The 27,840-nt window shown below is 43.0% G+C and overlaps 1 protein-coding gene across 3 annotated transcripts in view; it reads left to right on the forward strand.

Annotated features, from left to right (window-relative positions):
- BICD2 (BICD cargo adaptor 2) overlaps positions 1–13,047 on the forward strand; it is a 50,594-nt gene extending 37,547 nt beyond the window's left edge. Inside the window, exons 5-8 of one of the 3 annotated variants that reach the window (XM_021539527.3) lie at positions 77–1,096; positions 2,165–2,316; positions 7,648–7,858; positions 10,979–13,047. In XM_021539527.3, coding sequence (XP_021395202.1) covers positions 77–1,096; positions 2,165–2,316; positions 7,648–7,858; positions 10,979–10,984 — 1,389 coding nt within the window. In that variant the 3' untranslated portion in view covers positions 10,985–13,047. Of the gene's footprint in view, positions 1–76; positions 1,097–2,164; positions 2,317–7,647 lie in introns of all 3 variants that reach the window. The other 2 variants (XM_021539529.3, XM_021539525.3) reach the window with 2 other exon arrangements.
- Positions 13,048–27,840: the final 14,793 nt, after the last annotated feature.

The following is a 27,840-nucleotide window of genomic DNA, read 5'->3' on the forward strand; positions in this document are numbered from 1 at the left end:
TTGCTATCTCTTATAGTTAAAACCATTAAAGTGATACAGTTCCCTTAACACAGATGTCTGTGTTCCTGCATTTCAGATGGAAAGAGAAAAGGTTAACTTGTTAACAACACTGCAAGAATCTCAGAAGCAGCTGGAAAATACACGGGGGGCCCTCTCAGAGCAGCATGAGAAAATTGGGAGGCTCACTGAAAATCTGAACGCCATGAAGAAGCTCCAGGCCAATAAGGAGCGTCAGTCTGCCCTTGATAACGAGAAGGACCGAGATAGCCATGAAGATGGAGACTATTATGAAGTTGACATCAATGGGCCAGAGATCCTGGAATGCAAGTACAAAGTGGCTGTGGCAGAAATTACTGACCTGAAAGAAGAGCTCAAAAATTTGAAGGCAAAATACAAAGAATGTGTGTCTAAGTATGAGGAAGAGAAGAGTAGATATGAGACTGAGAGCCAAGCTCTTACTGAAAAGATCACCTCACTGGAAAAGTCCAGTAGGCATGATAGAGAACACATGGCCAGGCTGGAGAAGGAGCTGAAGAAAGTCAGTGATGTTGCTGGAGAAACACAGGGCAGCCTCAGCGTGGCCCAAGATGAACTAGTCACCTTCAGTGAAGAGCTGGCCAATTTGTACCACCATGTCTGCATGTGCAACAATGAAACTCCAAACAGAGTGATGCTGGACTACTACAAGGAAGGAAAAGGTGGATGCAGTAGTCCAGAGGCCAAGGGAAGAAGGTCTCCCATTCTTCTTTCTAAAGGGTTGTTAACTGTTGAGCTGGGAAAGGCAGAGAATGGAAGTGGAGACAGCAGCCCATCCCCGGTGTCATCTCTGCCATCCCCTGTGTCAGATCCTCAGAAGGAGCCAATGAACATTTACAACTTGATTGCTATAATTCGGGATCAGATCAAACACCTGCAGGCTGCTGTGGATAGAACAACTGAGCTGTCCAGGCAGCGTGTTGCTACTCAAGAGCTTGGGCCAGTGGTGGACAAAGACAAGGAAGCTCTTATGGAAGAAATCCTGAAGCTGAAGTCCTTGCTGAGTACCAAGAGGGAACAGATAGCAACCCTGAGAACTGTGCTGAAAGCCAATAAACAGGTAACCAGGTCTCAGAGTTTTGAAGGTTACTAGGCAACTAGGTCATAAGAACAAGGGAATTTTTCTTAGAGTTCATTCTGCCATTCCTTCAGTTCTGTGGTACTTTCCTTGCTGATATTTGGCTAGTCTGAGGCTGAAGCTGGCTGTTCCATTAGAGGCACCCAGCTGTCCCACATAAAGACGAGTGCTGGGGCTGTAACTGACTTCAGCTTCTCACGTACTCCTGAGACTTTATGAAGGTTAAGGTAGCCTCAATCTACTGTCTGTCTGAATTAGATCAGGCTATATTTAATGTAGGACACTTAAAATTAAGAGGTAATCTTATTTTCTACTTGAAAGAATTCTAGTAGTTACCCTTAAAAGAGTTCTGAAATTTAAGTATTGCTCTCTCTCAGACTGCAAAATAAAAGAGAGCCTTCCAAGATGAGAATGTGAGATAAGAATGTGGTCAAAATAACAGAGGTGAAAGGTAAAATTAGTCTTTGGGGATTGGACATTCAACAACATTAGCAGTGCAGTAGGTGAAAATAACTGCCATTGAAACACCACATGACATGCTTCATCTTCTTCTCTATGGTTAAATTTAAATAGTCTTAAAAAAAAGTAGTTTCGTCTACTAAACTACTAGTGGTATTGTTTAAGAATGAAATAAACACATTAAGTGTTCTTTTGCACATTTTAATAAAAGTGTCCCAAATGTAAGATTGGTAAAATGCTATATAAGAGAGAACTGTGCTAGTGATTGACAAATGCATTTAAGTACTGAGATACTAAGTGGATTGTTTTGCTCCTTTGTGTTGCTAGTAGATAAGTTTCACTACATCTATGTTCTGTAATTTCCTTGATGCTCCTACATGGTTAATGGGAGTAGGAGATGGCTATGTCTGTTCCCAGTGTTCAGAAATGAAATTTTATTTTATCTGTACAAGATAGGTTGACCACAAGTTTAACGTTCCAGTACAAAGTAAATGTTTCATAATGTGAATAGTGATTAAAAATCTTTTAGCAAGCCATTTGATGAAGAGTTTCATGAAATGTTATGTTTCCGTTCTCCCTGGTAACCAACAGACTGCTGAAGTAGCCCTTGCCAACTTAAAAAGCAAGTATGAGAATGAGAAAGCGATGGTTACAGAGACCATGATGAAGCTCCGAAATGAGCTGAAGGCTTTGAAGGAAGATGCTGCCACCTTCTCTTCCCTGAGAGCTATGTTTGCTACAAGGTAACGAATATAATGAACTCTGCAAAATTTAATTCCTTGCTTGTGTGGGGAAGAGTTGAACATCCTTCCCATCCACCATGCAGAGAGTGAAGCAGTAATTGCTTTTTCCCATGATCATTGCTTGCAGTGTGTGTGTGTGTCTGTGATATGCTCCTATTGATGAGGAACATGTGTGGATATAGTGTGCTGCTACAAAATGTAAAGCTGTTGTGGCAGTATTTATTCAAGTTGACTGGGAGATTACCTGTTATCCCTAGTTCTTGAAGCCATTAGCTCTGAGAAGGAGTGACATTTAACAATGCAAAATGAGCATTTATTGCACACTGAACATGGGACTGTGCTTTACCTTGATGATCTAGGAAAAGGTAAAGATGTTGCAAACATCCTGGTATTCTTAGGCTGTCCATCCTGCATTTGGCATCTGTCGTTTCATTGACCTGTGTCAGCTGAGTTGATTGCTTTGTCTTTAGAACTTGCTTCTGCTTATTAATTATGCTTTGTGGTGTCAACAAACATGTTAAACCCTGTTGACACTGAATCATCTAGTTTGGGAGAGATCTTTAAGATCATCAAGTCCAACTGTCAACCCAGCACTGCCACTTAACCTCTAATCCACATCACCCAGCACTGGTCCGGATGCTTTTTGAACACCTCCAGGGAGGATGACTCCACCACCTTCTTGGGCAGCCTGTTCCAGTGCCTGACCACCTGAACAATGAAAACATTTTTAAAATATCTACTCTGAATCTCCTCTGTCTCAGCTCAAGGCCATTTCCTGTGACCCTCTCACTGCAGGCATGACAGAAGAAACTGTCCCCACCTCACTACCGCCTTTCAGGCAGTTGTGGAGAGCAATGAGATCCCCCAAGCCTCCTCTTGACAAGACTAAATAAACCCAGCTCCCTCAGCTGTTCCTCATTGATGTTCAGAAAAGCAAGACACAGAAGATATGACTTCAAGCATTTCCAAAAAGGGATTACCAGATAGGAATAATAGCATTTACCTCCTATTCCTGGTGCTAGATCTAGAGGTGATTAATAGCATCTAGAGACAAAAGAAGGTCTGGGCTGTCAGTATCCCTGTGAAAGCAAGAAGCTGTCCAGGCAAGACAAAGGCATTTCACTATCCAATGGGCATACTACAAAATCCCATAAATAATACTGTGCACACACTCACAGCACTGAGGTGCCTGCTCTAGACTCTGTGTCTGAGAACTAAAGTGTAATGCTGCATGTGCTGAGATTCAACCTTGATGAAGGTGCGTCTTGTAGATAGGCCCTGGACCTGGGTTGTAACAGTCTTCTTCCAGGGATTTATTGAAGTGAATATGTCCACACCACCTTCCCATGTTCCTGGTGCTCTGCTTGAACACTGCTGCTAAGGAGAGTGAACCACAGAATGCATTCCTGTGAAATAATAATGGCGCAGAGAGCTCCTCACAGTACACTGTGCCAGCTCTTGTTTGGCAGTTTGTCTGCCCTTTTAGTTTTAATCAAAGAGGAAAGTGAGTTACTTTAAAATACAGGAGATTACTGCAGCAGCAATTATTTGTCTCCATGGTTCAGATTGACAAATCCCAGCTATATTTGAGAATTCATAGAAAGTGTCAGTGCTTGTATGTTGTAAAAAGCAAAGCACATGCACAGCTTGGGTGGTGTGGGGTGGGGAGAGCTGAAGAGCTTGGAATTAGAGCCTGGGGTAAGGAAAATTTGGGGGGAAGGTGTTAAAAATCTGTCTTTAGTATTAATTTCTAATATAAAGGTTGAGTTAGAAATAACAGGTGGCTGATCTATTACAGCTAAATGCAAACAGTGCTCATTTTCATCTCATTTTAACTGTGTCTCTGCTAATATATTTCCCAGTTTTTAATAAAGCTGAGAAATTGTGATTTTAATCCTGCATGTTTGAATTTCCTTAGTGGGTTGACAATTTAATCTCTCAAGGTAGAAGTAGTTGATGCTTCACTCCAGTGCCTCCTTCAGTCACTGTTGAGTCACCGGTCCTCATTGATTTCAAGGAAGAGGGGAAAAATATTGGTGTGCCCAGGTGCATTTGGTTACATCACTTTTTCTTTTTTCTTTTTTTTTTTTTTCCCTGGAACAGATCTTAATTTACTAATGAATTTACCTATAAGTGGTATTAAAACTATTACATGCTGACCCTTACATAAACTAGTCTGTAGAACTAAGGCCAAACCAATGTTTGTGGAAAGCGGTGGTATGCAGCTTTGGAAAATGCCAAGTTAGGTTTTTCAATGGTTTGGCTTCAGAGAGTTTTAGAAGATTTGATTTTTATTTCTCATCCTTATACATTATATTTAACACTCAGGATGTTTATTTTCTCGGTCTAGATATATGTATATAGCTGGTGTTGTTTTTAAAAATCTAGTTGATGTTTCCTTAAGCTTTTTTGTTGTTGTTGTTAATTACCAGCACTAAGAAAATGGGCAGCATCAAAGCCTTGTGTTCACTATCTACTTAAAGCTGTAAATGTGTGAAAGTACAACAGGCTGATACTAATTTCACATTCTTCCTAAAAGCGTGAAAGCTAAATGATCTTCTTTCAAAGGTAGTTTTAAAAGAAAAACATCTTCTATTCTGATTTTATTGAATATATAGCTGGGAAGTAGCCTAGCACATGACAAATTGAATGGTAAAAGGGAAGGAGCTTTTATTGTTCTGTCAAAGCAGTAAAAATACACAGAGCACAAAGATATGCTACCATAGCTACTGTTGCCAACTAAAGCAGGTCCAGAGCCTGTGTCGTCCTAGATGGTTAGGGAGGCAACATTGCTGGATTTTGGTTCGGGGTTTTTTTGAGAAAATTAAATTGAGAGTCAGTGAGCAGCATGAAGGAAGAATGTGATGCAGATCCCAGTCCACCTCTGCATGCAACATCTACAGCCACTTCTAGGAAACTTCTTGCCCCTTCATTCCAGGAAATTATTACTGTGCTTTCTACAGTGTGATGTTCCTTGACAGCCACATTTGCACCAGGACAAGGTTTGAGTTTGAGGCTATATGATTCCTTTTGGATTAAAGAATCAGGAAAGCAGGTTCAGGATGCAGGATGGTTTGTGGACATTCCTACCGCTCCCCAGCTGTCTCTTATATAGGAGAAAATAGTCGCTCAGGTACAGTTACACACTTCAGCTGCACATACAATACTGACAACACTTCCCATTTAGTGGGGAAGAAATGAAAAACTCCCTGAATAGAGTTCTATGGAAAACAAAAAAAATAGTTTAGGTATTTGAAATAGTGAATACCTTGCAATTTCTAGGGACAGTCAGTTGATGTTGTAAACTGCTAACAGGAAGCTCTGTGAGATAATGACTTTGCTACAATAATCTTCTGCAGTCAAAAGCCTGGCTTTAATTACAGCTTGGCTCACATGGGAAAGACTTCACTGCTTTCTAGGCTAGATGCCAGGCCTAGAAAGGCCAGTCAGCCATTGGCTTTGGCACAACTAGCTGTACTTGGCAGGAGTGATACCAGAACAAAAGTAAGATGGTGTGAGAAGTCACTGCTCTGCTTTACTGCAATGGTTTTGTTTTCTCTTCCTTATCTCTTTTTGTTCCAGATAGGATGGGGTGAAGAGATGCAGATCACCCCTTGCTTTAGTTGGCTTGGATTAACACTTCTCTGCTGCATGACAAATCAAGACAGCAGCAATCTTGAGGCTGTTTCACTGAGCTGCAGGTTTTGGGGCTACATTAGCTTTGTGTTTTGTACAAAAATTGATTCAGAGGGGAGGACTCTTACGCTTTCAAGATTATTTTAGTCTTTTCAGACTTCCCAGGGCTGTTTTGATCTCACTTCATCTCTAGAACTGAAATGGGTCAATGGGACAAGATCTGGCCCAGAGTCTGGCTTCCACTCCCTGGAGTGCAGCAGTTGGTGTAGGTCCATCTGACCACACTGAGAAGGGCAGGTGTTGGTGTTCCAACAAGTTTAAGGTTCCTGGGTTTGTTTCTTTTAAAAAGGAAGATCTCTCACATACTGGCTTCTCCCAGGCTACATGGTGTGGGAGAGGCTGTGAGGAACTCCAGAGCAGGATGCCCAGAGATGTGAGGGGGCAGATTCCTATGCATGTGGGGGCCCCAAACTCACCCAAACTTCCTCGACTGTAAAGCTGCAGTGCAGTTATAGTTCATGCAGTTTTATATTTATATTACTGAGTTACTGTTTAACATCTCTATGTATTCAAAAATAAAAATCTGGATTTTCTTTTTGCTATTTCTATTCTCAGGCAAATATATTTAGGAATATAAGCCTAATCCTGCTATTTAAAATCAGGGAGACTAGAGTTTGAGGCTTGGTAGCATAAGCACAGCTGACGAATCTGCATATCAATGTGGTTTTGTTTTGTGGCAGGTTTTTTTCCAGTCTGTTTTATATTAGCTAATGATAAATGTCCCTTTAAGTCAGGAGCTTTTCCTTTTCAAAATTTAAACGAGCTTCTCTGCTGATATTTCTGCTTTTATGATGAAGTTGTATTTTGCAGATGGTAAATTCCAGCTGGTACCTACAAATATTTACTTCTCTATCCATACTCATAAATGCTGTGTCTATATGCACCTACATATGGACTTTAATTGTTTAAGTTAAGCAGCTTCCAAACTCAGTGACAATGACTGTAGATGAACAGCTTGAGGCATTCATATAGCTTTACCACAGCCTTCCCTCTAACACAGTTCCTTTAATTATTTTTAAATTGATTTTGATGGTGAGAACAATTAAATAAAGGCCACTTGCTACTGAGAAGACAGCCACTACTTATAGCATAATCAGAGTAGGTTAAAGTAGAGTTCTGAAGGATGCTTGTTTTTAAGAGTGCTTTTCAGTCACCAGTGAAGATTTGTTACTTGGGCTTTGTGTAAAGTAACAAATGGCACAGTTCAGGTGGCCATTTCACAATGCCCCTGTTGCTACCTCTCAGACTGTTTCCAGCCTGAAGCTTAGAACCACTCTGTAAGCATGGACAAAAGTAGTATGACTGCATGGGGGTCTACTTGCTATGAGAGGACATCTTACTGACATTTAGACATGACTACAGTTACATCAGGCTCCACACTTCCTCTCTCCGAGGAGGCTGTTAATTATACACCATCTTGAAAGGCACAAACATGAAAAGCTGAGGGTGGGATTCTGAGAACCCCAGTGAGAAGTAGTTGTGGTTTTCTACAAATTTAGTTGAAGTTCCTGTTTAAGATTGTATATATAAGCAGCTGCAAAGCTATCACTGAGGTATAGACTGGACACAAGTCGTATACTGGAAAGTGTTTATAATAGAACCAGGATTGCTAAAGATTGATTTATTTCATTGCAGATGTGATGAATATGTCACACAGCTGGATGAAATGCAGCGGCAACTTGCAGCAGCCGAGGATGAGAAGAAGACTCTGAACTCCTTGCTTCGGATGGCTATCCAACAGAAACTGGCCTTGACCCAGCGCCTGGAACATTTGGAACTGGACCACGAGCAGTCCAAAAGGGTGCGCACAAAGTCTGCCTCCAAAGCCAAGGGCAGTAACCCCAGTGTAAGTCCCATGTGTCCCATGTCCTGTGGAGACAGGTCTGAAGGATCTGTCCTGAACAACCAGGTGTTTTGTAGTGAGAAATACAAAATCTATTGTGACTAGTACATGTCTAGAAAAGCCATATTCTGCATCTTATTTTATGCTGTCATCATAAATCCCCACTATCTAACGTCACAATGAGTTGACTCATACTAGTATATTGTTGAACCAGGTAATACAGATGTATTACAGTGGTCCTAACTGTAACTAATGCATAAGTATGGGGATACTATTAACAAGTTAATAGTGGAAAGCAATTAGCTTTTTCCACAATTAACATGTCTGGGGTTTGCTGTTCATGGTAAGTGTTAAGAGTACGCCTGATAGAGTATGTATCTGGTGTTACTTACTGTAATTTGTATAGCACAAATGTAATCCTTTCTCCAGGGTTGCAGCATACTTCAATAAATGCTTTCACAGGCAGAAACAAACGGAAAATCTTTGTTACTGTGGCTTAAGTGGTGAAAAACAAAGGTTAAAATTAGAGCTATGTCTCGGGAATTCAGAGCATTTGGAAACTGGAGTCAAACTTAATTTGCCTGTTGTAGCAGATGCTAAATACTTGCTGCTGTATCACTGCTAACCAAAGTCCTAAAGTTTTTACAGGCTATAAAAGCTAGAACAAAACTTGGTACATTATTTACACTCTGTGTCACTCACTTCAAAGAGATAATCAGAAGAAACTTGCACATTCATATTAAAAATATGCAATATTAACTCCATCTGATACAAAATTTAAAATGTTAAGGACTGGGATTCAACCTGGTAGACAGTTCCACTTTAAGAAGGTATGTCCTGAAAGGTTCTGCGTGGTCTTATGTTGCTCCTTGCAACTATAACACTTTGGAAAGAACCCGTCTGAGATAGCCTTTACAGGAAAATAGCCACACAATATGCATGTGTAGAAGTAATGTGACTATGGTCTAGCATTGCTGGTCACAAACAGTTATTCTCAGCTCTCAGTATTAACCTAAATAGATAGCATTTCAGAGCTCTGATCATTTCTTAAGTACACGAACGATACTGCATTCCATATGCAAGCCATGTGTTTCACAGGGCTCTGCATTAGACACACAGGAAATTGATCCAGACCATCCTACTAATAATGATTTATGAAGTAGCTTAATGCATGTACTAAGCTTCAAAATCTAATAAACCTTTGTCTGATATTGAACTTTTAAGGGGCCTTTCTACCCACTTAATTACAATAAGTTTGATAGTATAGAAGTGTACTTTCTAATTGGTGCCTACATAAGAGAAAAAGATTGAAAATGTTGCTTCTAAAATTGGGGAAAATTTGTGGAGCACAGAAAGGCACAGTTCTTTGTTTAACTCAGAGTTTGAAGTGCCTAGCCTCAGACTTTATTTTAATGCAAAGCCCTGTTCATTTTGTACTCTTTCAAATACTTTTGTATGCCTGTAGTGTTACTAAAAGAAATGCAAGCCTGTGCTGGTGAGTGCTCGATAGCATGGTTCCCGAAACCATTCTAACCCTGTGCTGTGGTTGTGCTCCCCTGCCTGTACCTGTCAATGCTCACAGCTTGCTCTGTGCGCTGCCCATGCCATGCGCATGCAGGAGATATCCCAGTGCTAACAGAAGCTACTAAGAGTATGGCTGGTTTTCCCACTGAGGGAAAAACTTGGGAAATTTTGGCTTCCCAGATGTTTTTAGGCATGTTGGAGGGAAGTCTAAATTAATACAGTGAGATTTTAAACAAATAGAACTTTGCTACAAAGCTGGAAGCCATGGAAATGCTACAGCCCAGAGCAAGAATTTCATTTCTTGATCTTGAGAGGAATCAAAACACGTCAAGTGATTAAATTCTAATACATTCCTAAAACATGACTGCTTGGAGTTTAAACAAGTTTCAGTTCTGGTTTTAGAAACTAGGCCCTGTGTGTCTGTTACTACTTCTTTTAGAAAATGCTGAATTGTCCTTAATGTAAGCTTTAATATTGCTAAATAGCAGGCTTGATATTTTAGAAGAGATACCTTTTATAATTTTCAATCCTGCTTTTCTCTTTGCTGCACAATCTTCAAAAAGGCCTTTATTCTTCTTATTCCTACATTAAGTACAATTTAAAAATACGTGGTGAAAGCAGGCTTCTGAGTGCTAACTTTCTCTAATGTACTCAGTAACAATTCTGCTTCCTCCATAGTAGAGAGCTTTAACACAGTTTTCACTGCTTCCATGTCTCTAGTGACAGTACTTTTGTGAAATACTGATGGCAAAAAGGTAAACTGGAGAAACTAACTGAATGGATTGTTAGGGTTTTTTTTTTTCAAATTAGTTGGAATGTAACAATTCTGGTGTTACCAGACAGTGACTATTGCTTTCAGCCTTGGCTCCTTTTTTCAGTTCCAAGTGTGAGCAATTTTGCTATTTAGCCCAATAGCCTTAGTGATAATTTCCATCTTCAGTCACTTCTGCAAATATTTTAAAGACCCTAACTGGCAGCCTGACTGCTGTTTGAGTCTATCACCGTTATGGTTTATCCTCTCAGAAAAAGAACTGAGGAATGGTGTAAAGTGACTTGATCCTGTGGTTTGTATTTTTAGGTAATATTTAAGACTGAGTCGTTTAATTCTTGATTAACAATTTCTTGAGATCTTCATTTGCTGTAAGTCTTTCATATCAGTCTCAATGGATTGGGGTAAAGCATGAAAATTCCTTAAGCCATCACCTACCTTTGCAAGCAGGCTCTTCTGAATGATTCTCTGCACAGGCCTGCATGATATTCTCACCTGCATGTTTCTGGAGAACCTAAAGCTTTACTGAAAACATTTCTTGCACACTCACTGCTTTTAACTTATGCTTGAATAGCAAAGCTGTGTTCAGTACTTGTAAGAATCCTTCTTTCTGCAAAGCTATTGCTTCCAGGCTGAGCCCACAAAGCCTTGTTCACCCACTGGGAAGGCATCTGTGAGCTGGAGTGGCTGCTGTTCCCCCAGCCAGCTAACAGACCCTCAGCCAACTAACCAGCCTGTGCAGCACATGGATGGGATTAAGTTTTCAGTTGATTGAGAAATAAACATTGATTTTTTTTTTCCTAATGCTATTTTATTTTTCCATTTTTCAGCTGTAGAGTAGTCCCTGGAGAAGGCATTTCCAACAGTGCAACAACATTTCTTAGCCCTCTTCACTCTGGTTCAAAGTGGTGGCCCATTGCACACAGAATGGAAACCACTGACCTGATCCTAACTTTTGAAAACACCTTTTCCTATATACTACCCGAAACCTTCCCTTTCTGCCTGAAGCTATAAAACAAACAAGCTTTACCTATAAGTGCTGCTGCAGTAAGAAACCTTACAAGTGCTGAAGAAACCTACTTCAAATGTAATCCTCACCATATTAGTCTGTGCTCTCCTAGAAATGTTGGATGGGGGAATTTACTTCATTGCAGATGCTCATTTTTTACCTGATTGTTAAACCTGTGCACTTTCGATATTTTTCTTTAGCTTCTTTAATTCCTTATGTAGAAGAGTTTATATAAATGCAGTGGTTTGTGCTCATAGTCTCTCTCCAATTTGAAACTTGTGACTTATTAATTATATATCAGCATGTGGCAGAGATTTTGGGGGGCCTCTAGATTGTGATTAGAAAAGTGTTTCAACGAAAAGCAGGAGCTCTGCTATACTATGTGCTGTGCTTCAGCATCTTTTTTTTTATTAAAATGTTATGCTTTATATGTTTAAATTACTGATTTTTTAAACTGCCGTGTTCATTAAGAAGTCCAGGGTATTCCAGTTCTGAGGTTTTTTCATATTGTATTATTATTCTTAGGAATAGTTCAATGTAACAAGAAGAAAACTTGACTTTGCTCTGGTTAAAACAGTAATAGGCACTTGAAAAATATTAAATAAGTAGTATTACATATAAATTCAAGAATTCTTGGGTTTTAGGAAGTTGAAGTATTATCGATTAACAGAATTTTATACAACTATACCAGTTAAATTCCAAATTGGAATTGTTTTGTTACTTTTTCATTTTATTGTGCCAAATTTTGGTACATTTAGAAAGAAAAATTCTAAAGTGGTCAGTGATAGGGTGTTATCTGTCAGCGCCTTTCTGTCACTCATTATTGCCAGTAGTGCCTTTGATCATTTGAAAGGAGACTCTTAGAGTATCGTAGGCTAAGTCCTGTCACTTAGGAGGAATGGAATGGCTGTTTTGGAATTTGTTAAAGATGTGCAGCAATAAGTGCAAAGTGAACTTCCATTTCGCACATTTTTAATGGTAGACTTACCATAGACTTTATATATACAAGGAATTGTAAAAAATTCTGTTAGTCAATGATATTTCATCACATCAATCCTTGCAAATTTGGGGGTATAGAGGGGAAAAAAATCAAAACCATAAACCTGAACAAACATGACTACACTTTGGGACCCAGATGGACTCATCTTGAACAGATGAGCAGTGTATGACCACATTTATGGTATCAATCCGGGAATGCATCGGGAATGTCGCTGACTGTGGGCAGTGGTGGGGGCAGGAGCCACGATGCTGTGTGCAGATGTGAACCACAGCACATTGGGATCTCCTTTTTATCTAATTGTGATTTCAGCAAACAGAAAGAGAGAAGCACATTAACAGGCCGTGCTAGATTCTCAATGGCTTAGTGGGGCTCATGTGGATGATTAAATTGGTACTTGCTGGAGGGAAGCCCTACCACTTCTTAAAAGAAGTACAAATTGAATTAATATTGACAGTGCAGAAAAGATTTCTGTTTGCTGGAAAAAGCATTATTATTCCTAGATGTGGGGACTTAACATTTCCATCTTCTGTTACACTATTGATTAATAAGAAATATTGTTGCATTTAAAATTACTACATTTGTATGTGGGTATTTATTTGAAATGATGTCGAAGTACTGTATTATATTCTATGTGCATTACCTTTTAGTGGTGGGTTGGTCTCCATTTAACGTCCTGTGCATGTATTTTTGCCAAGTAACCTTTACACAGATCTGAAAAACAAAAAAGTTAAGCTTCTTGAAATGATAACTATGTTAATTGGATAACCTTAAGAGGAGGGGTAGAGGTCAAAACACTGCTTCCAGATTAATAAAACAGTTTTTAATCTAGGATAGCAATGTGCCTGTGTAAAGGTAGTCACATTGGCAGGAGCAATAAAAGACAAAAGGAATTGTGTGTTCTGCCTGTTGGTTTTGTGGTTTAAGAACGTGCTGGTTTAAGTAGTCGGCTGAGGGGATATTCAACTGGGGGCCAAATAAATACTAATTTTTATCTGAAAGAAACCGAATACGTCACATGAAGTTTTCTGCAGGACTAGAAAATTCATTATTTGTGCTCACATTCAGGAAGCACCATTCTCTCCTATTCTGTGACATCTTCATGGGTTAGTTTTGGCTTGGATCCGACTGGTTTAATGTGTGTCACTGAACAGTCTTGCTTGTACTGGTACAAGGGAAAGTAAGGGTAGGACTAAGGCTATGGTGTCAGTGTTGTCAATTCATCCTGAAATTGCACCCTAATTTCTCATATACTCTCCAAAATACTCATGAACTCTTAGGGCCTCATCCAGCCTTGCCCTGAACACTTCCCTGGAAATATTTCCTGGCTTGGCAGTGTTCCCTGAGCACCCTGTGGTCTAGTGGGAGATGTCCTGCTCATGGTGGCAGGGGTGGGAAACAAGATGGCCTTTAAAGTCCCTTCCAACCAGTCAGGGATTATGTGAAAATCCATTAAGTTGATGTTTGTCCAGTAGAATTAGCAAAGAAGCTCACAAAAAGCCCCTGAAAGAGCATGCCAAAATTCTGAGGGCAAGGCTGAGGTTTGCCCCATCAATAAAAAGATATTCCTCCAGCAGTGACTTCATATTGTCCCCTAGAAACATTAAATGTGGTTTTATACTCTAGTTTAACAAGTCTGATGCCCCCAGGTAGGATTCTCAGAACCATTCTGCTGATTGTTTCTCTATCTGGTAGCAGTCAGCTCTCTGACACCAACTCACCAACATAATCTATAGCTAAAGCACAAGATGCCACTTTTTCCTGGGGCATTACAAACATTGCTCAGGGGTATGCAGTGAACTGGCAGGGCATGTGTGCTGGGACAGTTTCCCTGATTGTAGAGGTCTCCATTTGCTATAACAGGAGCTTTATCTGCAGGGTGATCTACAGAAGAAACATGTAAATCCATCTGCATACATTTCAGAGTGTGAAACAGTAAAACAGGATTCAATAATGATTCAGGAAGAAAAAAAATGAGAAAACTGTTAAAGGAGAGTATTTACATAAAAAGGTTGTCTAGTGAATGGCTATTAATGAAAACATTTGTTTCTTTGACTCTTTTTCTGTGTAGTAAAAATCCCCTCCCTAAGCCCTGGGGGAAATGTTGCCTCTGCAGAGATGGAGGGTGGGTTCAGCATTCCAGCTGCAGATGTGGCTGGAGTTAAGTCTCTGGGAGAGGAATCTGCCAGCAAATGTCACACTCCTGCTTGCTGTGAAGTAAGTAATCCAGCAGTGATCCTTTGTTTCATGCAAGTGAGGCTTGAAAACAAGTTATTCACTTCCCAAAAAGAGGAACCTGGCAGATTTCTGGGTGTACCAAGATGCCTAAAGGTCGGGCACCTGGAAGTTCCCAGGTACCTTGTTTTGTGGGATGAAGGCAATAAAAATTAAGACTGAGGTGCTTTTTGGAGATCCCACTAGATAACATGGGAAAATTCAGCTAGACAAATAATTACAGTAGTTAGAGTTAAAAAAAAACCACATTCTTGTGATTTTAAAGGCTGATGTAGTAGATGGACCTACAGGGATCAGGAAAATGTTTTTGCATACAAGAACTTTGAAGAAGCAAAAACAATAAAGATATCTCTGGGAGCTCATAACTAAGCAAAGTGCCTAGTTACTGTGATTATTCTGTGTATATTATTTTTTTTTATATTATTTTGAATGTTTATCTATAAAACTTTCAAGCAAAAATTCATTAGTCATTGTTGGGAAAATCACTCATATTCAAACCACTCAAAAGATAGCTTCATCTGTCCTTTCCCAGGAAAGGAGGGGGGGATACTGCTTCCCAGTGCAAATGCAAGTTTCCCCAAGAAGGAAGTAATCACAGCTGAGGAGGGGATGTTTTTCCTTATTCTTCTGATGTCTCAAAGGTAACCTGAGAGCTGATCTGCCCCTTACCTTACCCAGCCCTGTCACTTTGGGATGGTCTACTCCTGAACTAAGCCATCAGGTTTGATAGTTATCAAGTGAAAGGGTTGTAAAATGCTGTAGGTCCAGCAACTGTTTAAAAAAAAGACCTCAAAAAGCCCAGGGAAGCCAACTAGCAAGCTGGATCTGGTTCTAGATTTTAGAGTACTTCTGAAACAAAGGTAATACACTGAGTGGGAGCAGTGTAATGAAAGCTGACTTTTGTGACCGTGCTAGAGAAAAACTGAGAAAACTTTTAAAATTTAAACCAAATTTCTACTGATATCTAACTAAGACAATGTATGTAATATATTACTTGCAGTTGAAAGTTATATACATGAGCAAAGCTTGAGTTAGTTAGATGTAAATGAGGTGAGTTTAAGGCAGCCTGAAGTGAGTTAGTGCATGTCCCATCAGCCTCATGAGAATAAGAATTTAACTAATTTGAAAATTACTTTCAGGGCAGAACTCCCAAATACTGTGGCTTTTGACTGAATCAGGTGTCATATTAGAAGGACACTGTGTGTAGCCAAATACATACCCATGTGACTATGTTGCAAGAATTTGGAACAATTTTATATATTTTAAGCATCTGTGATGTTACTTTAAAAATAAATATCAGCAAATTGACTTTTGGGTTCTGAATGTCCTAGGCTAAAGTACTGTAGCATGCTTAACAGACAGGAGAAACTTCCATAATGATGATTTAGTATATGGTTTTAAAACAAACAAGAGGAAGAAAAAATGTTAAAAGAGTGAAACTTCTAAAAACAAACTCTCACTAAGAATTACACAATCCATTCTCAATAACAGAATTTAATTTTTTTTTAAACTGATCATTTCTGCTTTTCAAACAGTAATCTATTTGAGGAATTACAATTCTCCATTTTTAAGGAGAGAATAAGAAACAATGCATTTAACTGTATGCTTCTTCATATTGCTTGACATAATTTCTTTTATATCTTCTCCACAAAATTTTACTCCCTATTTTTTACACAGAAATTTCGGTACATTTAGAAAGAAAAATTCTAAAGTGGTCAGTGATAGGGTGTTATCTGTCAGCGCCTTTCTGTCACTCATTATTGCCAGTAGTGCCTTTGATCATTTGAAAGGAGACTCTTAGAGTATCGTAGGCTAAGTCCTGTCACTTAGGAGGAATGGAATGGCTGTTTTGGAATTTGTTAAAGATGTGCAGCAATAAGTGCAAAGTGAACTCCCATTTTGCTATGCCCATGCTCTGTCATGAATTCAGCCCTGGTATTTTGGTCACAACCAACAAACAGAGAAACACCCACTGAACAGGTAACGATTCTGGTGTCTGTCAAACATGTTGTCTGTTAGCTAATGGTCAGCAACGCCTCCTCATCATCCTCTCCAGTGAGGATGGACAGTCACACAGTTCAACATTGTCTCAGCATTCAGTCACATGCTAGCACAGATTTAGCAAAAACACTCAATTTGGCAGTTCTGTCATAACAAACATTTTCCCCTTAATTTCTGGTGGTGAAACTACTACTAACTAGTTATTTCTAATTATATTGGCTAAACATTCAGGCAGCTTCTACCAATTGCAAATGTTGCTTAGTTTTTTTCCCTCTGTGGCTTCGACCCTGGAATTCAAATTAATGCAGCTTAACGTTTTATCAAGGGATAAAGAATGAAATATTTGATCCAACAGTGAAAAGTCAGCTTCCTGCAGTTGCCAGATGAACAACAAACCTTTATTGAGCCATGTATCAGAGCCCTGGAGCTGGAGCAGAAACCTCTCCTGTTTGGCAGGCAGATGTCTCCATTAGGAAGCAGAGTGCTAACATGCCAATACACAGTGTTGGAGGGAGGTTTTATCATGTGATCTTACCTGGCTCTAAGGAGTATCCTAAAATTACCCTGACTTATTAAGATAGGAAAAACATTATTTTTAGCTGGTAATCAAGAGGTTGTTTAGTAACAGGTCTCAAAAATAAGATTCAGTTTGTGAAAGTAAGTTCCTTGTGATTTTGTCTTTCTCCATAGGGACAGAATTCCCAGCTACCAGCTCTCACCAGTACACATAATTAGCCAGTTGCTGAATGTCCAGAGCAACTCCCTTTGGAAGTCAGCTTGGAGAAATAACACTGACTGTGGTCTACATGAAGGGAGGAGAATCCTTGGTGGGAATTGAAAAATAGTAAGAAACAAAAAAGGGATGTGGCTGTCACCCTGATTCTTAAGATTTTCTAAAGCCTTCTGAGTTTACATTCTGTTAGAAAACTTTCCCACACATTTTCTATAAACAACAGATTGTTTTGCATTCCTTTGTGGGGGTGGAGGAAGTTGATGTACTAGTGGTTTGTCCAATGTCTTTGGAGAGGTGGCCCATTCACTCTCCAATCCACTGTCACCTTTGGAAAAGTATAAAAGTTGGAGTCAGAAAAATAAACCTTCTTTACCTTGCAAATAGCAGGTGGCTCGTGTCGTGCTTTCATGTGTCCTATAGCAACATCTGGTGACCGCCGAGGTGTATTGCAGCTTAAGCTGGGAACTACCCTGGGAGGTCTCTTCTCTCTGTTCAGTCTCTGCTCTGCCTGTTGCTATTGTTGGTAATGGAGAGCTTTGAGAGCATCAGGGAGGAGTCTGTGGCTTTGGACGTTTGGAGGGAGGTGCTGAAGCGGAAACACCTTCTTTTTTATTGGGATGATTTTGAGAGGCTGTTTTTATGGGCAAGGAAACAGGGATTCTTTCCCAGTCTTGCTGAGGCCCTTTCCTGGGAGAATTGGTCTCCCGTGGGAGATCACCTCATGGTTGCCCTGCTTGATAATAATTTTGAAGATGTTGGGCCGCTGATGATGCTGTGGAAGAGGTTGGATGCCATTTGGTAGGGGTCTGAGATTGGCAGTTCTCGGGCTTCTCTGGGGAACCTATCTGTCTCGGATGTTGGGGAATTCGAGTCTCTGTGGGGTGGCCCTGATTCCCCTTGTCCCCGGGGGAGTGAGCCGGAAGATGGCTCCTCCTCTGGGGTGGTTCGTGCTCCCAGCCCAGTGGCTACAAGTGTCCGGTCGGTGGACAAAGCCCCATGGATTTCTGGGGGCTCGGTGGAGCCGGTTCGGCTGCCTCGCCCAGCCCTGCGCCACAGGCGTAGTGGGCTGGGGGGGAAGGCACTTCCTCTTTGTGCCTTCCCAGCGCTCGGGGGTGAACGGGGGCCCATGGATCAGCCCTCACCTCAGATCGCGTCTAATTCGGTAACAGCGCATTGCCCGAACTGTGGTGTTACGTTTCCCCTGGAGACGACGCAGGCGCGTTTACCCGGTCCGGTCTCAGGTTTGTCTTGCGAGGACGAATCAGCTCTGATCCCTGAGCCTGTGCAGCCTGCTGGGCGTGTGCAGGCGGTGGGGGCCGCCAAGGACGGGGCGTTGGTCTCTGTTCCATCGGGCCCCGCCCCAGCAGGCGGGCAGCCCGTCCCGTCCCGCCTGATGGGGACGGTGCCCGCTGGGCGGCTGCACCTCGTGGCTCTGAAACTCCTTGGGGGCGTGCCGGCCTCCGTTGTGTCGTCCCGTGGTGATGTGTCTCCGCGCGTTGCATCTCCCTCTGCGTCCTGCTCTTCCCCCGCCCCGGGGCACAAGAGCGCTGAGCTGGGGTTGCGGTCCACGCCGCTGCCTGTGCCCGCCGTGGTATCCTCTGCTGATACTGTGGACGGCACTGCCGGGGGCCGGCTGGGTCGGCTCCGTCTTCCCCGCCTGCCGCGGGGGCCGGGACTGCGGCGCAGTAGGGCGCTGGGGTTTTCACCTTTAGCACGACTGCTGACACGGCTGGCGGGAGAGCGGTGACTCCCCGTGGCCGCAGATCCTCCCCGTCGACTTTGTGGACCCTCCCCGCTTGCCAGGTGACCGTGCACCTGAAAGACCACGGGCAGTTCTGGCAGGAGGTCCTGGATAAGGCTGAGGAGATGTGTGACCTTGGCCCCTCGCAGAGCTTGCCGGATCATGGGGAAGGCTCCTCTGGCTCTGCTGATGCTGCAGGGGTGTGGTGTCCAGTGATGTTGCACTGCCTCGCAGCCCAGGAGCTGCCGCTGTCCCGGAGTCCACGGGACATGACACGGTGGACGATGCAGCCTTACCAGGGGGTCCTCAGGCTTTCCCTGTGCTCAGGGGTGTTACTCATTGTAGTAGATAGGCATAGGCAAACGGAAGATCTCGGGATGTGACGGAAAGAAAGACCCCTTCCCCCTCTCATCCTGCAGCACGTTATCTACTACCCCCAAAGAATGTAACCACACCTAACCCAGTAGTTTTCCAATCCTGACTAACCCTAGAGACCCTACCAACCCCCCCTGACGTAGCAAAGTCCCCTGAGACTATTTAAACCCATGAGATAAGATAATAAAGGTTAGCGTGTGTTATTGGCCCAAGTAGCCCGGGCAAAGCCGGGCTGCCGTGCTGTTCCTTGCAACCAGGTTGCCTTGCCTTCCCCTGAAGGCAACAACTCATAACATTCATCAGCCATTTTCGTTTAAGGTGTTGAAGGAAATCTGAGACACCGTTGCACAATATGGTCTTGTATCTGATGAAGTTATGCACACGATTCAGTTACCTGTTACTGACCTGCTGACGCCTTCCGATATTCGCTCTGTGGCACAGGCTCTTTTTAACCCTGTGCAATTTGACGTGTTTGAGGACAAGTGGGCTGGTTTAGTGGCCAGCGCAGTGCGGAAGAATGCTACGCGGGGGCAACAGGATCCCAGGCATGTGGTTAATGCTGACATGTTGATGGGCACAGGCAATTATGTTGATCCTCAGGGGCAGGCTGGATACGATCCTCTCGTGCTTGATCAATGCCGGACGTTAGGCTTGGCAGCTGTGATCCAGACCCTAGAAATGGCTGCTCCGATGGAACCCTTCCTGACTGTTCAAAGGATCGATGAGCCTTTCATGGACTTTGCATTGAGTTTGACTGCCTCTGTAGAGCGGCAGGTGGAAGAACCTGAGCTAAGGCAAATGGTCCTTGCAAGATTTGCTAGGATCCACTGCAACGCAGAATGCAAAAGAGTCATACAGGCTCTTCCTGAAGGGGCTACACTCTCACAGATGGCAGCAGCCTGTGCAGACATAGGCCCTTCGGTTCGGAAGGTGGATGCTTGGGCTACTGCCGCGCAGCCAGTCTGAGCAGCACCGCAGGGCTGGAAGCAGCCGCAGGGGGCTGCTCAGACGAGCACCAAATGGGGGAAGAAAGCACAGAAGGGAAAATTTCCCTCATATATGTGTGGCCCGTGCGGAAGGCCAGGCCATCCGGCAGATGTTTGCAAGGCAACTGTTCATGTTAGTGGCCAAGCAATCCCGGGCTCAGGAAACGGGAAGTGGAGCGCAAAGGAGGGGCGCACTCAGACACAAGTTCCTCTCCAGACCCCGGACCCCATGGAGGTCTGCTCAGCCAGCTCGTAGCCAGCACCTGTGGGTCAGCAGGTGTGGATGTCTGCACAGCAGCAACAGTCATTTTAGACTCTTGCAAGGTGCACAAGGTTCCTCTGGATGCCTTTGGTCCTTTGGGTGAGGGCATGAGTGCCTTTCTTATGGGGAGGTCTAGTGTCACCCTTCAGGGCATCATTGTACACCTGGGTCTTATAGATGCAGACTTCACAGGGCAGATTTGTGCAGAGGTCTCCACGCCCACCTCCCCGTTACAATCCCAAAAGGGATATGGCTTGCTCAACTTGTGCCTTTTAAGTCTTCTGTTCGCAGGACGGCTGACCGGTCACGAGGGGATGGCGGTTTTGGATCCGCTGGACCACCTCAAGTTCACTGGACCGCTGTCCTGACTAAAGACCGTCCCGAGATGCTGTGTACCCTGCCCATCCCTGGTGCGACGCCATCAGAGATCCGCCTGCATGGGCTCCTTGACAGCGGCGCTGATGTCACGGTTCTCTCCCTTGCCGCCTGGCCTCCAGACTGGCCCCTGGATCCAGCGGAGACGTCTGTCACGGGCCTGGGAGGAACAGCGCAATGTTATGTGAGCCAGCGGCCCGTGCTGGTCACAAACCCAGAGGGACAGACGGCCTGGATTAGGCCTCATGTTACTTCTTCTCCTGCTAACCTCTGGGGGAGGGATGTTTTGTCTGCATGGGGGGTGCGCATCGGGACGGGTTTTTGATGGGGGCCACTGCAGCGAAGGGCGAGGAGTGTCCTACGCCTCCTATATGGTGGCTGGTGGATACACCTGTTTGGGAAAACCAGTGACCCCTCCCTCAAGATAAACTGATCACCCTTTGGAAATTGGTGCAGGAGCAGCTGGACCAGGGTTGTCTGGAGCCTTCTAACAGTCCCTGGAACACCCCTGTTTTCTGCATCAAAAAGAAGTCTGGGAAATGGAGGTTGTTACAGGACCTCCGGAAGGTCAATGTCGTCATGGAAGGCATGGGAACATTGCAGGCGGTTATGCCATCGCCTACCATGCTTCCTGCAGGCTGGCCGATCTTCATTGTGGATTTGAAGGATTGTTTCTTTACAATTCCTTTGCATCCGATGACAGACGGAAATCTGCCTTCACGGTGCCAGCAATTGACAATGATGAGCCCGCACAGCGATATCAATGGAAAGCTCTACCACAGAGGATGCGCAATTCCCCGGTTATATGCCAATGGTATGTGGCTCGTGCCTTGTCTGGAGTTTGCAAGCAGTTTTCTGATGCACGTCTGTATCATTATATGGACGACATCCTGGTGGCTGCGTCCACTCAGTATGAGATGCTGAGGATTCAGCCTCGGTTGCTCGATGCTTTGCATGCTCATGGACTGCAGGTGGCTCCAGAAAAGGTTCAACAGCAACCTCCTTGGAAGTATTTGGGGGTCAAAATTCTGGAACGGACAATCCAACACCAGGAGATGCAATTTGCACACTCGGTGAAGACACTGAATGATGTTCAAAAACTGATGGGTGTCATCACCTGGTTACATCCATACTTGGGACTAACCGACACACAACTGTCTCCTGTGTATGATCTGTTGAAAGGAGACCGTAATTTAAAATCACTTCGCACATTGACCCCTGAGGCACGTCAGGTGCTGGAGGAGGTTCAGCAGGCTGTTTCTGCCCATCAAGTTTATCGCATTGATCCTTCAGTTGATGTCACTGTGTTCATTACTGCTCCAGATTTGCATCCCACAGGTATCATTGGTCAATGGAGTGACAAATGGTCCAATCCCTTGCACATCTTGGAATGGGTTTTCGTGCCCCATCAGCTGCAGAAGACGGCAACGACATTGGCTGAGTTGATTGCTCGGTTGATAATCAAATGCCGGCAACAGTGTTTGCAACTGATGGGTGCGGATCCTGCAAAGATCGTACTCCCGGTATCCTGGGAGGACTTTGACTGAAGCTTTGCACACTGTGTGTCCCTGCAAAGTGCTCTGGAAAATTTTTCAGGGGAAAACACTTATCATTTGCCCAGCCACAAGCTACTGCAGGTGGCAAAATCTACGCAGATCTCTTTGCATCCCAAAAATAGTCAGGAACCCATGCAAGGACCCACCGTCTTTACTGACAGTTCAGGGAAAACAGGAAAGGCCATTGTTACTTGGAAGGACGGATCTGAGTGGCAGGTTCTGAAAGCTCATCAGGAGGGGTCAGCCCAATTGGTTGAGCTGAGGGCTGCTGTTATGTAATTTGAGAGATTTTCCAAGGAGCCTTTCAATTTGGTCACGGATTCTGCCTATGTGGCTGACATTGCACAGCGGTTGGGTCACTCGGTTTTGAAGGAGGTCAGTAACCCTGCCTTGTTTCATTTACTGAAGACCTTGTGGTGTGCTATTCAGGCCCGGGTTCATCCATTTTACATTCTGCATGTGAGAAGTCACACCAATTTACCAGGGTTTGTGGTGGAAGGTAACGCGAGGGCTGACAAGTTGGCTAATCCGGCATGGGTAGCACCTCAGCCTGATACACTCGCACAGGCCAAGGCATCGCATGGGTTTTTCCATCAGAATGCACATACTCTGCAGAAGCAGTTTCAGCTGACGCCAACAGAGGCTCGTGGCATTGTTGAGTCCTGTGACGACTGCCATGCACTTGCTCTGCCTCTACCAGCAGGGGTAAACCCTAGAGGCCTTAGGGCCTTGGAGCTTTGGCAGACCGATGTCACCCAGATTGCTGAGTTTGGCCGGCTCAAGTATGTGCATGTCACGGTGGACACATTCTCCTCTGCAATGTGGGCTTCTGCTCACACTGGAGAAAAGGCTCGCAATGTCATTGCCCACTGGAGGCAGGCCTTTGCCGTTCTGGGCATACCTTCTGCTGTGAAAACCGACAATGGTCCTGCTTACGCATCACAGCAGGTGCGGCAGTTCCTGGATTTGTGGGGTGTGTCACACAAGTTTGGTATCGCCCACTCTCCTACTGGCCAAGCTATTGTAGAACGCGCTCATGGTACTCTGAAGTGGGTTCTTCAAAAACAAAAATGGGGAATGGAGGGTGAGACCCCACACAGTCGGTTGGAGAAAGCATTGTACGCCATCAATCATCTTACAGTGCAGCAGAATTCAAATAACCCTGTCATTTTAATAATCATCTCTTGTTGCAGGCTTCAGATGAGGCACATCAGCCTCAAGCAAAAGTTCGAGTGTGGAATTTAGTCACCAAACAATGGGAAGGCCCCTATGACCTTATCGCTTCAGGGCGCGGGTACGCTTGTGTGTCCACAGATACTGGGGTACGCTGGGTACCTTCGAAGTGTGTTCGTCCTGATCTGCAACCACAGAGACAGAACCAAATCAACGGGCAACATAGAAACTGTGACCAAACTGAAAGGCATCAAATGGATGGATCGTTGAATGATGACTCAGTTGAAGACGATGGCAGGTGATCACTCTGATGATTCCTCCATGAACACTGAACCTTATTCATTTTTCCTTTTCTTTTAAACTAAGAAGGTTGAGATGTCACCCTGATTCTTAAGATTTTCTAAAGCCTTCTGAGTTTACATTCTGTTAGAAAACTTTCCCACACATTTTCTATAAACAGATTGTTTTGCATTCCTTTGTGGGGTGGAGGAAGTTGATGTACTGGTGGTTTGTCCAATGTCTTTGGAGAGGTGGCCCATTCACTCTCCAATCCACTGTCACCTTTGGAAAAGTATAAAAGTTGGAGTCAGAAAAATAAACCTTCTTCTTTACCTTGCAAATAGCAGGTGGCTCGTGTCGTGCTTTCATGTGTCATAGCAACATGTGGCCCTTATGCCTGAACGTGCAAAATATTATTGGCAGCTGTGTGGAATCAGTGGGGGCAGTTCTGGCAGAGAACACGAGGTGGCAGTGCCAGATAGGGCCAGAGAGAGACAGAGAGAGCCGGACAGGGCCAGGCAGCACCAGCCCAGCAGGACTAGTCCACTCACAGGACCCTCTGCTACTTCAAGGATAATGGGAGCTGGGAGCAGAATAAAACGGGTCATACTTCTACACTAAGAGATTTGACTTTTGTCTCAAGAATTCTCCCCTTCACCACTGCCCTTCTCCCTTTTGTTCAGGTTTGCCGTGGTTACCTGTGGTTTTATACAGCTCACCTTGTTTGTATTGCTTGCCCTTTCAGTGAGCCACTGGCTTGGCAGCTCAGGAGTATGAAAGCTTTATGAATTGATACCAGTGCTGCAAGTGATTACCCTGAGTCACATGACAGATAAATTGGAGACAAATAAATGGAGCCATAATTCTGAAATTTTTCTTTCTTTTTTAATTATTGCTCTGGTAACCCAGTTCACTTCCTGAGCATTCACCATTTGTCCATGTGTCACATAACTATTCTGGGCTTGCTCAGGATCTGTTTTGCATAGAACTTGCCCTGCTTGTTAATTTCAGTGCCTAGCAGGAATGGGTTGTGGCAGCAAAAGCTGTCTTCAGCTGTGTTAGGTCACAGGTTTGACAGAGTGGTTGGCAAGAGGTGAGAGTTCGCTCTGCACCTTCCTCTTTGCCCATCCATAACTCCAAGTCTGAGAGCACTGCTTCAATCAGCATGACCAAGGTTTCATCCCAGCTGAATCCAGCAGCCAGTGGCCATGCTGGGAGATGTGGCTACCTGTAAGTGAGCACTTCTGCACATTCTCAGCTCTCCACTCACTGGCATTGCCAGCTTGCAGGGGGGCATTGTGAAAGATAAGAAACCAGGCAGGCAATGCTGAGGGTCCTGCAGCAGATATCATCCCATTGTACAAAGAGGAACAAAGCTAAAATTACTGAAATCAGTCAAAAATATAATGTAATAAATAGTATGGCCATGTACATGCTGCATACATGCCTAGTTTCATTAGTTTAGGAAGAATTGATGCCAAAAGCTGATGTGGAAGCTACAGTAATAAGTCCCAGTGGCATAGCTATGAAAATTGGTGTAATTTCTCACTAGCAGATACACATGCTACATGAAAAGTAGTAAATAATTCTATTATTTAATCAACAATTAAAGTCTAATAGCACTCCTGAAAAGATTTGATTTCTCTCAGAGATTTGAAGGAACTCCACCAGCAACTCCACTCTTGGATCTTCAGTTCATCTCCAATTTTTTGACTTGTGAGTGAAGTCATATGGTGGAATAGTTGCAGCTGGTGGAAAAGTGTTTAAGCTTCACAAATTGCTAGTGAAGACCACACTACTTGAAGCCTGCTTTTGCTCATCATAGTGACATATAAGAAAATACAGGTATGAAGACAAACAGTCTAACATCTCCTGTCTATTAAGAATATCCAAAATGTCTACACAAGGTAAAAACTAAAGCTAGTATATATTTCAGGAGATAAATACCTATAAATACAAGTGCTTTGGCTAAAAAGCCACTTGCGGATTGTGGCTTTCAAGGAAGTACAGGCTTTATATAATTGTACATATATATACACATGTGGATTGGAATTAGATGATCTTTAGGATTACTTCCAACCCAAACCATTCTATGATTCTCTGATTTTAAGAACATTTTTGGAAAAAGTCACCTAAGGTGTTTATGCTGATCCATCATACCCAATACATTCTGTGCGAGTGCTGGCCCACTGATTCTTTGAAGACAGGAGATGCAAACTGACTGCTTTAATAAATGAGGTTTACTTACCTGCTTTCCTAAGTACAGATGTGACATGATGTCTCCCATGTGACAGAAAATAGGCATGTCATTGCAGGGCAGAAGCTGTATGTAGACCTTTCCCTCTGCTTCTGCTTTATGACTGTGCTAAACTCAGCCCAGGCTGAGCAGAACTGTGGTGATCACTCTGGCCTCCTCTGAGGGCTCATGACACTATTGCAATCACTAAGATCCTGGTAACACATAGGCCAGCCAGGTCTGTGAGTAGAGCAATTGATTTGGATGGTGTGAAACTTTATGAAAACCTTTGAGTAGTTTCATGAAGAGTCATAGAGAATCTGTTTTCAAAAAGCATACATCTGTATTCTGGATCATTTAAAAATAGATTACAGAAATATTGTACTAACCATTTAGTTTTGTTTTTGTTTTTTTTTAAGAGCTAAGTTTTACTAAGTATTAAGGTTTACTAAATATTAGCTTCAGCTAATTTGCTGGGTCACCCTTCAGTAATGGAGTAATTCCATGGTTGATGAAATGTACGTAGAATAACAAAAAAAAGAGATGAAAACTCTTTTATCAGAATTCAAAATGAGTCAATATTTGTTTCTGAAGCCAGATTAACAGTGACTAGGGTGACAAAAATCAAGTGCTGGAATTCCCTCTTTCTGTTTAATAGTTATACCTTATGTCTGCCATTGTGGCATGTATTAGAAATCAATATTTCTGGAGTAAATTTCTAATCTAGTGGTGCCCAGGAAAAAACAGTATTTCCCTCTCCTGTTTGACAGAGATTCCAATTTTAGTATCTTTCTAATCAAAGCAGCAATCTGACAGAATCTCAATTTGTCTGATTTCAAGATGCTGAAAATCTTGGGTAAAATCTGCAATGCCCTTTATATTATTTAATTTCTGAAAGGGCTTAAATCTAATTCTGCTCATTGTTAAAAGCACTTAGGTATCTCCATGCTTTTTCCTTTTGAATAATGAGATTTGTGTTCCTGAAAGTCATTGATAGTGAAACACATCACCCTTGATGCATAATTCAATTAATAAAGCACATCGTGTTTTTGAAGGTAATGCAAAAGTCAGTGTTGTTTAAAGGTGTTTAATTGAATGGTGACAAGCTGTAACTCCTCATTTACTTTATAATGTGATACAAGAATAAATTATGAACATGGACATGAAAGGATCTTCTGGGTCACTGAGTTCACCCCCACTGCTGCAAATTAATGTGCACATCTCCCAAGTCTACAGCTTTAAGTAATCCAAGATATAAATGCAAACCCACAGTAAACAGAACCTAATCTATACACAGAGGTTTCTATAACACTACTGTGCTCTGTCATTAATTCAGCCCTGGTATTTTGGTCACAACCAACAAATAGAGAAACACCCACTGAACAGGTGAGGATTCTGGTGTCTGTCACACATGTTGTCTGTTAGCTAATGGTCAGCAACGCCTCCTCATCCTCATCATCCTCTAGAGTGAGATGGACAGTCATACATCAAGTGTAGCCTTTCCGGTCATCATATTATGAGTCCCCTAATGATCCACCCTCATTTTATACCCCAGAGACAGAAGTGAATGCATCCACCACCCTTGTATTGTAGCTCATTGTTTTTTGTCAAGCAATGGCAACTGGATTACTGTTTTCCCCAGCCCAGCATTTAAAAGGTGAAGAATGGCTCTTGTGCCCTCCTTAGACATAGAGGACATTTTCAGTTGTGAAGATCAGGCTCCAAAACCAGGTA

The sequence above is a fragment of the Lonchura striata genome, chromosome 12 (assembly GCF_046129695.1).
Source record: "Lonchura striata isolate bLonStr1 chromosome 12, bLonStr1.mat, whole genome shotgun sequence".
Lineage (NCBI taxonomy): Eukaryota > Metazoa > Chordata > Aves > Passeriformes > Estrildidae > Lonchura > Lonchura striata.